The 13349-nt window shown below is 40.5% G+C and overlaps 1 protein-coding gene across 4 annotated transcripts in view; it reads left to right on the forward strand.

Annotated features, from left to right (window-relative positions):
• The window catches only part of MAPKAPK5 (mitogen-activated protein kinase-activated protein kinase 5), a 32970-nt gene that overhangs the window by 7719 nt on the left and 11902 nt on the right, over positions 1-13349 (forward strand). For all 4 annotated transcript variants that reach the window (XM_005691558.3, XM_005691555.3, XM_005691557.3 and 1 more), the window contains exons 5-9: positions 1191-1299; positions 2747-2836; positions 3606-3701; positions 10493-10573; positions 13019-13206. In XM_005691558.3, the coding sequence (XP_005691615.1) occupies positions 1191-1299; positions 2747-2836; positions 3606-3701; positions 10493-10573; positions 13019-13206 (564 nt within the window). The remainder of the gene's footprint in view (positions 1-1190; positions 1300-2746; positions 2837-3605; positions 3702-10492; positions 10574-13018; positions 13207-13349) is intronic.

A 13349-nucleotide genomic window follows, 5' to 3' on the forward strand; every position in this document is an offset into this window, starting at 1 on the left:
GCATTTATTAACTCCTTGCCAGTCTTGCTTCATCTGTACTTCACCCACTCTCCTGTCCCCGCTACCCCCGATTATATGTGATTACTTTCTCTTTTGAAAAAGCGTGTCACATGGAGTTTAAATAGATTCTATTTCTAATGAGAAAAGGGGACCAAATATTCTAGGCAGTGTCTTGAAGCTGATATGGCAAAAGGCCTTTATTGCTTAGTCTGGTGTTCCTTTTAAAGGAAGAGATCAATGTCATTCCTTTAGCCTCCAAATGCTTGGGAAGCCCATTGAGTGTGACACCATTGGGTGTCATTCTAATTCTTTTCCAGGGAGTTCAATACCAAGGGGACTGCGATGTAAACCTGTCATTCTAACAGTGTGGTAGGGACCAAGGACAGGCATGCATAAAATATTTTGAGCTTACAAAGGAGGAAAGCTGCTGTCTGTAGGCTGGGGAGGTGAGGTGTCTTAGCGTGGTTGTTTTGGGGCTTGGACTTGAAGGAGATGTGTAGGAGTTTTCCAGGTGGAAAAATATGAATTTGTAAAGAAAAATGATTATTCTTAAAATTGTGCTCTGTTGGTGAAAGCATTTGGATGGAAGGTGGAAGCATTTATATTAAAGAATGGTAACCAAAATGCAGATTTTTTTTTTTTTTTTGACAACATAAGAATTTTTACTTTTATCTAGTAGCTCTTTAACCCTATCTTGCTGGGCATGCTGTGGGTCATATGGAAAACTAGTGGAGTAGGGGTGGAGAGTAGAGATGAGGAGGGGGAGAATGTGTGTGCACACAGCACGCCCCCCCAACACACACACACATACACACAATGTGCGTGTACACACCACGCCCCCCCCCCACACGAATAAATAACGAAGACAGCCCAGCCTATACAAAGTCGTATTCTGTTTTCAATACGTTTTCAGTATAGCTTCCCTAAAATATATATACACGTATAGAATCTTCAAAAGGACCATTGTCTTCAAAACTAATTCTTTTACTTTCTTTTAGCATCTTAGAAACCTTTAGGTCAGGGATAGTCCTTATTCATAGTGTCCAGCTGGTAGTGACAGGGGATCCAGCTCAAAGGGACTAGTAGGACTAGACTTAGGACACATTTTGTAGATGAAGTATCTAGCTACTTGATGTTTCAGTTGTTTTTTTTTTTTTTTTAACTTAACAAAATCAAATGCTTTCAAACAGGGCTCGGCTCTTAATTGTAATGGAGATGATGGAAGGGGGAGAGCTATTTCACAGAATCAGCCAGCACCGGCACTTTACAGAGAAGCAAGCCAGCCAAGTAACAAAGCAGGCAAGTTGACCCCGGGTACCAATCAAACTGCCAACAGTGTTGGTTAAGAAGCACAATTTCACTGGGGGTGGGGGGGATAAAAGAAAGCTTGGAGAAAAGCTCTATTTGATCTCTCATTGCCTGCTTTGTTATGTAATTAGAAAAGATACCTCGACAGGAGGAATGTGAGCCCCTTTTCTGCTTTGGGGAGGGAGGTGTACTCTTCAGTGGCTGTCAATTGTTTGCTTACCATAAGATTTAAATAAACTCTGCAAGGAAGGTAGTCTTTACTCCTTTTTAGATGGTAGATAATCTTTAGGCATGTAGCTTCCAAGCCACTGTTATTGGACTTTGAGATAAAATGCTGCTGATACTACCTGAAGGACTGTGTGGTATGGAAACACATTCTAAGACAATTGTATTTAGGATACTTTTTGCTCCTGAGTCACTTTTCTCTCATCAGATTTTAACAAGTATTCTAAGGTCTTTGTAATTCTGGGGGTATTCCTAGTTGTATGTTCTTTCTATTCTGACGTCACATTTTATTGCTAGAGGTATGATCTTTTCATAAACAATACTAGGAATCTGACTGGAAATAACCTCAGGAGGAGATGGAAAGCCAAACCCTCAAGGTTTCTCTTTAGGCCAAGCAAGCAAAGCAAAGAAGCATGACATATGGCCCAGTTGGTTCTTAAAGAAAAATTCTTCCAAATTTTCTGTAAGCCTCAAGCATTTTTAGAGGCCTCCTTTCTGGTAGGGAGGAAGTGCTCTTCGGAATGCCAAGACAGTTCCATACAGAGTGTTAAAGAACAGGTGCAATCTGTTCTATTTGATTTTTAAAAATTATAGCTTGTGTTTTTCAAACATTAGAACTAAAGGATGAGCTCTAATAATCTGTAAAACAAGACCCTTTTAAAGCCACCAAAAGAGACATTTTCAACCAGTGTGATGAGCAGATTGGAGCATCAGGTGGAAACATCCATTCAGCTGCTTTCTGTTGTTCTTGAAGGCAGAACTTCAAGTCCTGCTCCCTGAAGACTGCAGGTCTCTCTTGAGCCAGACATTAGTGCCACTGCCCCGCTGGGGAAACGCAGGCCTATTGAAGACTGCCTGGCCCACTGTTTGCTCTGCAGTGCTTGTTACATCTCACATTAGTGGAAGTGGAAGTATTTTGTTTTTCCTGTTTAATATAGGATTTAACCATCAGTTTATTCTGACAAAGAATTATTTTCCTGTTGTATTTTTCTTTTTGTTGAACAAAATATAGGTTGCTATTAAATGAAGCTTACTTCATTTCTATTTCTTGGTATGTGAAGTCTTACTTCATTTCTGCTGTAAAGCTGAAATCTGACCACAGTCTTAATTGACTTAATAAGGGTCATTTTTTAACATCCTGAGTTTTCTAAGCCAGGGGAATTCAAGAATAATCTCTTCTAAGATACGGTTGCTCCATTATGTCCTTTTCCAGATAGCTTTGGCTCTACAGCACTGTCACTTGTTAAACATCGCCCACAGAGACCTCAAGCCTGAAAATCTGCTCTTCAAGGATAACTCTTTGGTGAGATTACTTGCTTTTCTGTATTTCAGTGCCGCTACTCCCAACATAGTTCAGGAGTGGTGCGCAGGTGTGTTGGTGTATATATGTTTGGAGTGCTCTGAATCCATGTTGAAGAAGCTTTAGGCCAGAGTGCTTCTGGCAGCTTACTTTCCCCATCTGTTCCCTTGTGAGAGGCTCAAGAGAAATTTTACCATACTCCTGATATCAGTCATTTTGGATGATACTGATATATGTTTGTACAGACTTAAGATTTGGGATATCATTTGGAAGGACTTTGGGAAGGGGCAGGAATCTTTATGCTGTTATATGTTACCTTGAAACTTAATGGTTGTTTACAGTTAATCCCGATAAGGTGTTTTCCTCTCCAGCCCCAACCCATGCCCCATGCACTGTGTCCTACCAGATTACAGATTACTGACTGGCTATCATGAAGCTGACGTTAAGGGTGAAGCAGCGCTCTAGACTGATGAGAGATGATGCACAATAGACAGAATCAGGGTACCTGTGACTAATATCTTGGTTTGAGTGCTGCCTTTACAAGTTAGGAAACAGGTATAACTGTGAGTGGGCAGAAATCTATCATCTGTGTTTTACTAAGAATAGCTCCTCAATATGGATCTTTATGTCCAGACATGAGGACATGCTACTCATAGGTTCCAGTCCCAACCAGAAACTCACGAAAGCTCAAGGCAACATGTCTTACACCTGGATTTTCCTTTAACATTTTCTGAGAACTTTGGGGCAGTGATTCCCATTTGTTTGATTTCAGGATGCCCCAGTGAAGTTGTGTGACTTTGGATTTGCCAAAATTGACCAAGGTGACTTGATGACGCCTCAGTTTACCCCATATTATGTAGCACCTCAGGTAAGCATGTGCTGTTTCTTCCATAGGATGTATCACCAGGCTACCTGTAGACTCATATTTCTTCCATTCTACAGCATGAGTGGGCATATATTACAAATGGAAAGGGGAGAACTCAGCTTCAGAAACCCATAGGCTGCTTAATTTGGTATAGGCATTTTATTCTTTTAACAACAACCTTATTGAGGTATGATTAGTATACTGTAAAAATACTTCTACCCTGGGCTTCGCTGGTGGCTCAGAGGTTAAAGCATCTGCCTGCAATGTGGGAGACCTGGGTTTGATCCCTGGGTTGGGAAGATCCCCTGGAGAAGGAAATGGCAACCCACTCCAGTATTCTTGCCTGGAAAATCCCATGGACAAAGGAACCTGGTGGGCTATACTCCACGGGGTAGCAAAGAGTTGGACACGACTGAGCAACTACATTTTCTAAGTGTAATTTGATGAGTGCTGATGGATACTTCTGCATGGACCTTGCCAAAATCAAGATGTAAAACAGTTCTATTACTTCAAAAACCATCTTGTGTGCCTTTGCAGTCATTCTGCTCCCAACTTAATCCCCTTAATTAAAACCACGGATCTACTTTCTGTCATTATTGGTTAGTTTTGCCTGTTGCAGAATTTCATTAGAATGGAAATCCTGTACCTTTCGTGTTTCACTTCTTCGACCTTGGGACCTTCTTCACTTCTTTGCCTTGAGCTTTCATGAGTTTCTGGTTGGGACTGGAACCTATGAGTAGCATGTCCTCATGTCTGGACATAAAGATCCATACTGAGGAGCTATTCTTAGTAAAACACAGATGAGAGATTTCTGCCCACTCACAGTTATGCCTGTTTCCTAACTCAGCATGTTTTTGAGATTCATCCATGTTGCTGTGTGTATCAGTAATTAGTTCCTTTCTATGGCTGAGTAGTACTCCATCATATGACTAAGCCACATTTGTTTTATCTGTTCACTGAGTGGTGGCCGTTTAGGGTTGTCTCCTGTTTTTTTTTTCTTTCTTTCTTTCTTCTTCTTATTTTTTTACTTTACAATATTGTATTGGTTTTGCCACATATCAACATGAATCTGCCACGGGTGTACACATGTTCCCAATCCCGAACCCCCCTCTCACCTCCCCCCAACACCATCCCTCCGGGTCATCCCAGTGCACCAGCCCCAAGCTTCCTGCACCCTGCATCGAACCTAGACTGGCAATTCATTTCTTATATGATATTATACATGTTTCAATGCCATTCTCCCAAATCATCCCACCCTCGCCCTCTCCCACAGAATCCAAAAGACTGTTCTATACATCTGTGTCTCTTTTGCTGTCTCGCATACAGGGTTATCGTTACCATCTTTCTAAATTCCATATATATGCATCAGTATACTGTATTGGTGTTTTTCTTTCTGGCTTACTTCACTGTGTATAATCAGCTCCAGTTTCATCCACCTCATTAGAACTGATTCAAATGTATTCTTTTTAACGGCTGAGTAATACTCCATTGTGTATATGTACCACAGCTTTCTTATCCATTCATCTGCTGATGGACATCTAGGTTGTTTCCATGTCCTGGCTATTATAAACAGTGCTGCGATGAACATTGGGATACATGTGTCTCTTTCAATTCTGGTTTCCTCGGTGTGTATGCCCAGCAGTGGGATTGCTGGGTCATAAGGCAGTTCTATTTCCAGTTTTTTAAGGAATCTCCACACTGTTCTCCATAGTGGCTGTACTAGTTTGCATTCCCACCAACAGTGTAAGAGGGTTCCCTTTTCTCCATGCCCTCTCCAGCATTTATTGCTTGTAGACTTTTGGATCGCAGCCATTCTGACTGGCATGAAATGGTACCTCATTGTGGTTTTGATTTGCATTTCTCTGATAATGAGTGATGTTGAGCATCTTTTCATGTGTTTGTTAGCCATCTGTATGTCTTCTTTGGAGAAATGTCTATTTAGTTCTTTGGCCCATTTTTTGATTGGGTCGTTTGTTTTTCTGGAATTGAGCTGCAGGAGTTGCCTGTATATTTTTGAGATTAGTTGTTTGTCACTTGCTTCATTTGCTATTATTTTCTCCCATTCCGAAGGCTCTTTTCACCTTGCTTATAGTTTCCTTTGTTGTGCAGAAGCTTTTAATTTTAATTAGGTCCCGTTTGTTTATTTTTGCTTTTATTTCCAGTATTCTGGGAGGTGGGTCATAGAGGATCCTGCTGTGATTTATGTCGGAGAGTATTTTGCCTATGTTCTCCTCTAAGAGTTTTATAGTTTCTGGTCTTATGTTTAGATCTTTAATCCATTTTGAATTTATTTTTGTGTATGGTGTTAGAAAGTGATCTAGTTTCATTCTTTTACAAGTGGTTGACCAGTTTTCCCAGCACCACTTGTTAAATAGATTGTCTTTAATCCATTGTATATTCTTGCCTCCTTTGTCAAAGATAAGGTGTCCATAGGTGTGTGGATTTATCTCTGGGCTTTCTATTTTGTTCCATTGATCTATATTTCTATCTTTGTGCCAGTACCATACTGTCTTAATGACTGTGGTTTTGTAGTAGAGCCTGAAGTCAGGCAGGTTGATTCCTCCAGTTCCATTCTTCTTTCTCAAGATTGCTTTGGCTATTCGAGGTTTTTTGTATTTTCATATAAATTGTGAAATTATTTGTTCTAGCTCTGTGAAAAATACCGTTGGTAGCTTGATAGGGATTGCGTTGACTCTATAATTGCTTTGGGTAGTATACTCATTTTCACTATATTGATTCTTCCGATCCATGAACACAGTATATTTCTCCGTCTATTAGTGTCCTCTTTGATTTCTTTTGCCAGTATTTCATAGTTTTCGATATATAGGTCTTTTGTTTCTTTAGGTAGATATATTCCTAAGTATTTTATTCTTTTTGTTGCAATGGTGAATGGAATTGTTTCCTTAATTTCTTTTTCTACTTTCTCATTATTAGTGCATAGGAATGCAAGGGATTTCTGTGTGTTGATTTTATATCCTGCAACTTTACTATATTCATTGATGAGCTCTAGTAATTTTCTGGTGGAGTCTTTAGGGTTTTCCATGTAGAGGATCATGTCATCTGCAAACAGTGAGAGTTTTACTTCTTCTTTTCCAATTTGGATTCCTTTTATTTCTTTTTCTGCTCTGATTGCTGTGGCCAAAACTTCCAGAACTATGTTGAATAGTAGCGGTGAAAGTGGGCACCCTTGTCTTGTTCCTGACTTTAGGGGAAATGCTTTCAATTTTTCACCATTGAGGATAATGTTCGCTGTGGGTTTGTCATATATAGTTTTTATTATGTTGAGGTATGTTCCTTCTGTTCCTGCTTTCTGGAGAGTTTTTATCATAAATGGATGTTGAATTTTGTCAAAGGCTTTCCCTGCATCTATTGAGATAATCATACGGCTTTTATTTTTCAATTTGTTAATGTGGTAAACTACATTGATTGATTTGCGGATATTGAAGAATCCTTGCATCCCTGGGATAAAGCCCACTTGGTCATGGTGTATGATCTTTTTAATGTGTTGTTGGATTCTGATTGCTAGAATTTTGTTAAGGATTTTTGCATCTATGTTCATCAGTGATATTGGCCTGTAGTTTTCTTTTTTTGTGGCATCTTTGTCAGGTTTTGGTATTAGGGTGATGGTCCTGGGAATGTTCATTTACAGGTTTGGGGAGACATGCCCTTCCCCTTTAGGTAAAATCTTTTTTCAAAATGGTTGTGCCTTTCTTATCTCTAACTCAAGTTTGTTAGTATTTATAATCTTAGTCATTCTAGTAGGTATTTAGTGTTATTTCGTTATGGATTTAATTACAGCATTTTCCTCATGGCTACTGTTGAGGAATATTTTTTCATGTGTCAATTGGCTATTCTGTTGTGAAATATGGGTACGACATTCTGTTTTGAAGTATGGTACAAATCTTTTGACCTTTTGTGATTAGTTTTTATTTCCTCTAGATTTATATATAGAAGTGACTTCCCTGGTGGCTCAGACAGTAAAGCGTCTGTCTACAATGCGGGAGCCCCGGGTTCGAGCCCTGGGTTAGGAAGATCCCCTGGAGAAGGAAATGGCAATCCACTCCAGTACTATTGCCTGGAGAATCCCATGGGCAGAGGAGCCTGGTAGGCTACAGTCTATGGGGTCGCAAAGAGTCAGACACGACTGAGCGACTTCAGTCAGCACATCGTATGGTGTTTTTTTTTGCGGGGGGGGGGGGCGCAGTTTCTTTTACTCTGCAAAATTATGTTTATTTACCTATGTTATTCATATGTCAATAGTTCTTTAATTTTACTGCTGGAAGGTATTCCATGATGTGGATATACCATGGTTTGTTTATCTACTCATCTATTGATGGGTTGTTTTCAAATTTTGGCTGTTAAAAATAAGCCTGCTTGCTTATAAACATTTGTGCACAAGTTTTTGTATGGACACTTTATTTACTTTTCTCTTTGGTAAATATCTAGAGTGGAATAGCTCTATCATATGTTAGATGTGTTTAACTTATTTAGAAATTGCCACTTTGTTTTCCAAAGTGGTCGTTCAATTTCACATTCCCAATCAGAAAGCTTCAGGGCTCTCCACATTCTTACTGGCAATTGGCATGGATAGTCTTTAATTTTAGCCATTTAACTGACTTTGTAGAGGTATTTCACTGTGGTTTCAATTTGCTTTTCCCTAATAGCTACTGATGTTGAGCATCTATTGTGCTTCTTTGCTGTCTGTATATTTTCTTTGAAGTATATATTCAGATGTTTTCCCCATATTTTAAATTGGATTTTTTGTTTTCTTGCTGAATTTGAGAGCTTTTTAAAAAATATGTTTTGGCTATAAGTCCTTTATCAGATACATGCTTTGGAAAGATTTTCTTCCAGTCTGTGGCTTTTTCTTTTTTCTTTAAATTGAAGTATAGTTGGTTTACAATGTTTGAGGCATATAGGAAAGTGATTCAGTTATACACATACACACATATCATCCTTTTTGGACATATGCCCAGGAGTGGGGTCACTGGGTCATATGATAGGTCTATTTCTAGTTTTTTAAGGAGCCTCCATACTATTTTCCATAGTGGCTGCATCAATTTATGTTCCACCAACAGTGTCAGAGGGTTCCCTTTTCTCCATACCCTCCCCAGCATTTATTATTTGTAAACTTTTTGATGATGGCCGTTCCGACTGGTGTGAGGTGGTAACAGTGTCTTTCATTTTGGTGTGAAGACCAATTTGTTAACTTTTTAAAAATTTTTATGGGTTCTGCTTTTGGTTTTCTATCTATGAGATCTTTGTCTAACCCAAGATCACAAAGATTTTCTACTATAAGTTTTATAATTTTAAGCTTTACATTTAGGTCTGTGATCCATTTTGACTTAATTTTTGTATAAGATGTGAGGTATAGATCCAAGTTCATTTTTTAAAAGCATTTGGATATCTAGTTGTTCCTATATATTTGCTGAAAAGCTATCTTTTCTCCACTGCATTGCTTCTCAGCCTTTGTCAAAAAACCAGTTGAATGTATATGTGTGGGTTTATTTTTGGATTGTTGTACTCTGTTCCATTGATTGGTCTTTATACCAATATCATATACTGTTTTGATTATTGACACTTTTTAATAACTTTTGACATGAGGTAGTTTTAGCCCTCTGACTTTGTTCTTTTTCATAGTTATTTTGGCTATTCAAATTTCTTTGCATTTCCATATGAACTTTAGACTTGGCTGTTGATTTTTACAAGAAAGTGTGCCGGAATTTTGACTAGTGTTGTTTGAAACATATAGTTCAGTATGGGAGTACTGACAATATAACAGCATCAAGCCTTCTGACCCATAGGCAGGCTATATTCCATTTATTTTTGTCTTTGGTTTTGCTCAGCAATATCTGGTTTTCAGTGTAATCTTTCACATCTCTTTTTAGATTTATCCTTAATATTTTTAATGCTGTAATAAGTGGTGTTTTCTTTTTTAGGTTTAATTAATTCACTTTATTATTCTTGTGTGAGAACATGAGCCCGGGTCATTTCTCCACAGAGACGGTAGTGTGGGTCTTTACAAGATAGTCAGTGAATTCCTGATAGGGAACTTTAGTGAGCACAGTCACCTTCAAGAGGTCAGGTATAAGATAGCTGTAGGCCTTAGAGGTGGCATCAGAGGTGGCCTAGGCAAGGTTGCCCAAGGTGGCAGTGTGGCCCCTGGCCAAGGTGTGACAGTTTTCAGTGCCTGCTGTCAGCGTGGTCCTGTGGCCACGAAGGCCCAGGCAGCAGCAGTGTGTCTGGGTACAAGGATGACATCTACTGGCAGGGAGCTGCAGGATCGTGTCTTCGTCACGGAATCCTGTGGGGTTCTTTAGTCTTGTGTCCCCAGGAGCCCTAATCCCCATGGCAGTGGAGAGCTGGGCCGCGGTGGTGGCCCCAAGGATGGCAGCGGTTACCTCCGTGCAGCACTTAGCACCCAGACCTGTGTGAGATCACAGTGCTTCACGGCAGCAGATACCTTGAGCCTGAGCCACCGACCAGCAAGTCTGCTTGTTCACTGCTTGCCGAGGCCTTAAGAGACGCCCCTAGGGAAAAGTAATCTCAGGAAGAAGAAGTAAATCTCCTTCAGGGACTGAATCTTCACGTCCTTGACCTAGGCAAATACTGATAAGTTGCTGATAGTAAGAGAGAAAAAAAGGCTTTTGAAAGTATTTAGAATTTTTAAAAATTGTTGATTGTTAACTGCCAGTGGCTACCCTCTTCAGCCTTCTAACATAGCAGTCTGTCTCAAGCTGCAGGTCACTGATGTGAGGTTCAGTAAATTGTCCCCTTTGGTGTGACTCTGACAGGTACTGGAAGCCCAGAGAAGGCATCAGAAGGAGAAATCTGGCATCATACCTACCTCGCCAACACCCTACACTTATAACAAGGTAGGAGAAGAAAAACTAATCTCTACCCCTTGGGTGAAGCCTGTATTCCCCTGTGTGGTGTTTGTGGTCTTTTGGGAAGGTGGCAGATTCTCTTTTTATTCCTTGATATTATATTGCCGCCTGAGAATCTGAAAGAAGCTACCTATGCAGCAGAGTATTTGAAATTCAAGTTTCTGTCTGATGAAGTAAGATTCATACCAGTTTAGGTTTTGCAGCAGGAACCAAAGGCTGTGGTCACCTGGAGGTTATTTATTTGACTAGCTGTACAGTCCACTGATCACATTTAAAAGATACGTTTGTCCTGCTTTTTTGAGGTGGAGGCCATTTCACAGAATATTCCTTGGCCATTTATGGTGCCATTCTTTCTAACCCCATAAAATACCCAACTTAGAACAGTGTCTAACACACAAGGCAAGTGTCCTGAGTGGTACCTGTTCCTATCACAGTTGTTACCTGTAGCCTACACATCAGGCCTCTCTGTTCTAAAGTATAAGAGGCTTAAGGCCTCTTGAAACAAGTCCTAGAGATCCTGGAGTCACAGAGTGGATCAAAAAAGAATGATGCTGCTTGGGGACTCAGGGAGATACAGATGACAGGGAGGGAGCTGAGGATGGCAAAAGGGCAGGCCAGCTCCTCCTGGTCACACACCCTAGAGGGCCCCCACATTCCTACCACACGCACATGCATAGACACACGCAGACACATGTATCAGAGGGCACACAGGCTCCTGTGGCTCTCAGCACCCTCCACTCGGCACTGGCCCAACATGACTGGAACTCTACACTCTGCTTTCATGATTAACCCTGTTCAGTCCCCAAGTAAGTACTTACTGTTCCACACCTTCTTGCTCTACAAACTATAGGCTGCTATGTCCTTATGTAGTGAAGGTTGGAAGTGAGGGCTAGGCTGATGATAGTTATCAGTTAGAAACTGCTTCCTGCTTCCCACAGGGGGCAGGAATTGAGTGGTAGAAACACTTAGCTAACAGAGATCAGAATTTACTTGATACAATATTCTCAGCATGAATACAATGGATTCTTGTGTGATACATTATTTCCCAGTACTATTTTTTTCTCCTCTTCCTACTCTTGTTTTGTGAATCTAGTGGTGTTTGTAAATTTGCTTGGCATCCATAAAATTTATACTCCACAGGTGAATAATATATTAAAATAATAAGCTCATAATAATTTTTGAATGTGTATATATATTCATCTAGTTATAATCTTTACATTGGCAACTGAGTGAACACTGAATGCTACATTTGCAAGTAATTTAAAGAAAAATAATGTAATAAGAGGTAGTTAAATTTTAAAAAACTAATTACATCAATCTTAATTAAAAAAAAAAAAAAGAGGCAGAATGCTTGCAGTGACTCCAGCCCCAGTCTGCTGCATGTTGTTGGTTGGTGTGCTTAGTTCCACTCTTGACAGATGACCCTAGATGTGACAAGATCTCTGTAGCACCAGTTTCTCATGGGAACTATTTTCCACATTTGAATTTTTAAGATTTCTTTTCACCTCTGTGATTTTATAATTGTTTTACAGCATGCGCCATGTCGTTTATGAATCTCTATTAGTAGAATGATGCCAAGACATGGCTGAGAGTACCTGAGGTACCTCCTTTTCCAGGCTTCTTACAGAGCAGCGCACAGCTGTGATGTGAGGCGCGAGTGGCCACAGCGGCAGGCTCCCTGGGCCGCCTTCCTTAGGCGGACACTGTTCTGTCCTGCCGTTCAGGAGGGGCTTGGGTTGAAGCCTCTGTGGACCCAGTTTCTGAGACAGGTGGAACTGTGTTTAGTTAAAATAGGAGTCCGTTATTAATAAGCATGCTGTGACTAAATCACGTGAAACCTACAGACATAGTAGTGCCTTTCAAAATATCTTCCCCAAGAGTGGCTTTGCACATGGGCACAGTGAGTCCTTGGCCAAAGGATTGCTTTCCACCTCCCATTCTTCCCTACCGTGCTTGTCCCTCATCTGTGTCAAACTGCTGTGAGCCTTTATAAAATGACTGGTGCTGTTTTATGGGATCAGCCCATCTGCATCCTAGCTATTTGTTCCTGCACCCTCAACCCGCCCAGGTGGCCAGAGGACATGTTTCACAACAGCTGGCTTACATCAATTACTTTTCTGGCTGGGATCAAAGTGTCTTCTCTGTACCCAACAGTCAGATAGCAGCTTGGGCCTCGGCAGTGAGAATAAAAGTGACTTTTTACCCCAGATTGGCTTTGTGTATATGATGTGCATATATGTAGCATTGATAGCAGATAACAAATGATAGAAAGGTTAATTCTCTTAAGACTTCCTGAAACTTTTCCAGTCTCTGATAAGTGATTCTTGGTGATATCAGCCTGTGGGTATCAAGGGCTGTTTTTGGGTCAGTTCTGGGGGCTTTATTTTAGAGCTGTGCCTCTGGTATGAGTGACCATTTTCTTTTTGCTTTCAGAGCTGTGACTTGTGGTCCCTAGGGGTGATTATCTATGTGATGTTGTGCGGATACCCTCCTTTTTACTCCAAACACCATAGCCGGACTATCCCAAAGGATATGCGGAGAAAAATCATGACAGGCAGTTTTGAGTTCCCGGAGGAAGAGTGGAGCCAGATCTCAGAGATGGCCAAAGATGTTGTGAGAAAGTGAGTCTCTGGGCCACTGGGTGGGGCCCTTAAAAGTGGTGGAATGCAAAGCAATGTTGGGTAGAGAAAATTCTTTGTTTTGCAGTCATGTACCTTCTCATTTTTATCATCACAGAAAATCTGTCCTGGAGTCTGAAATGAGA

Source organism: Capra hircus, chromosome 17 (assembly GCF_001704415.2).
Source record: "Capra hircus breed San Clemente chromosome 17, ASM170441v1, whole genome shotgun sequence".
Lineage (NCBI taxonomy): Eukaryota > Metazoa > Chordata > Mammalia > Artiodactyla > Bovidae > Capra > Capra hircus.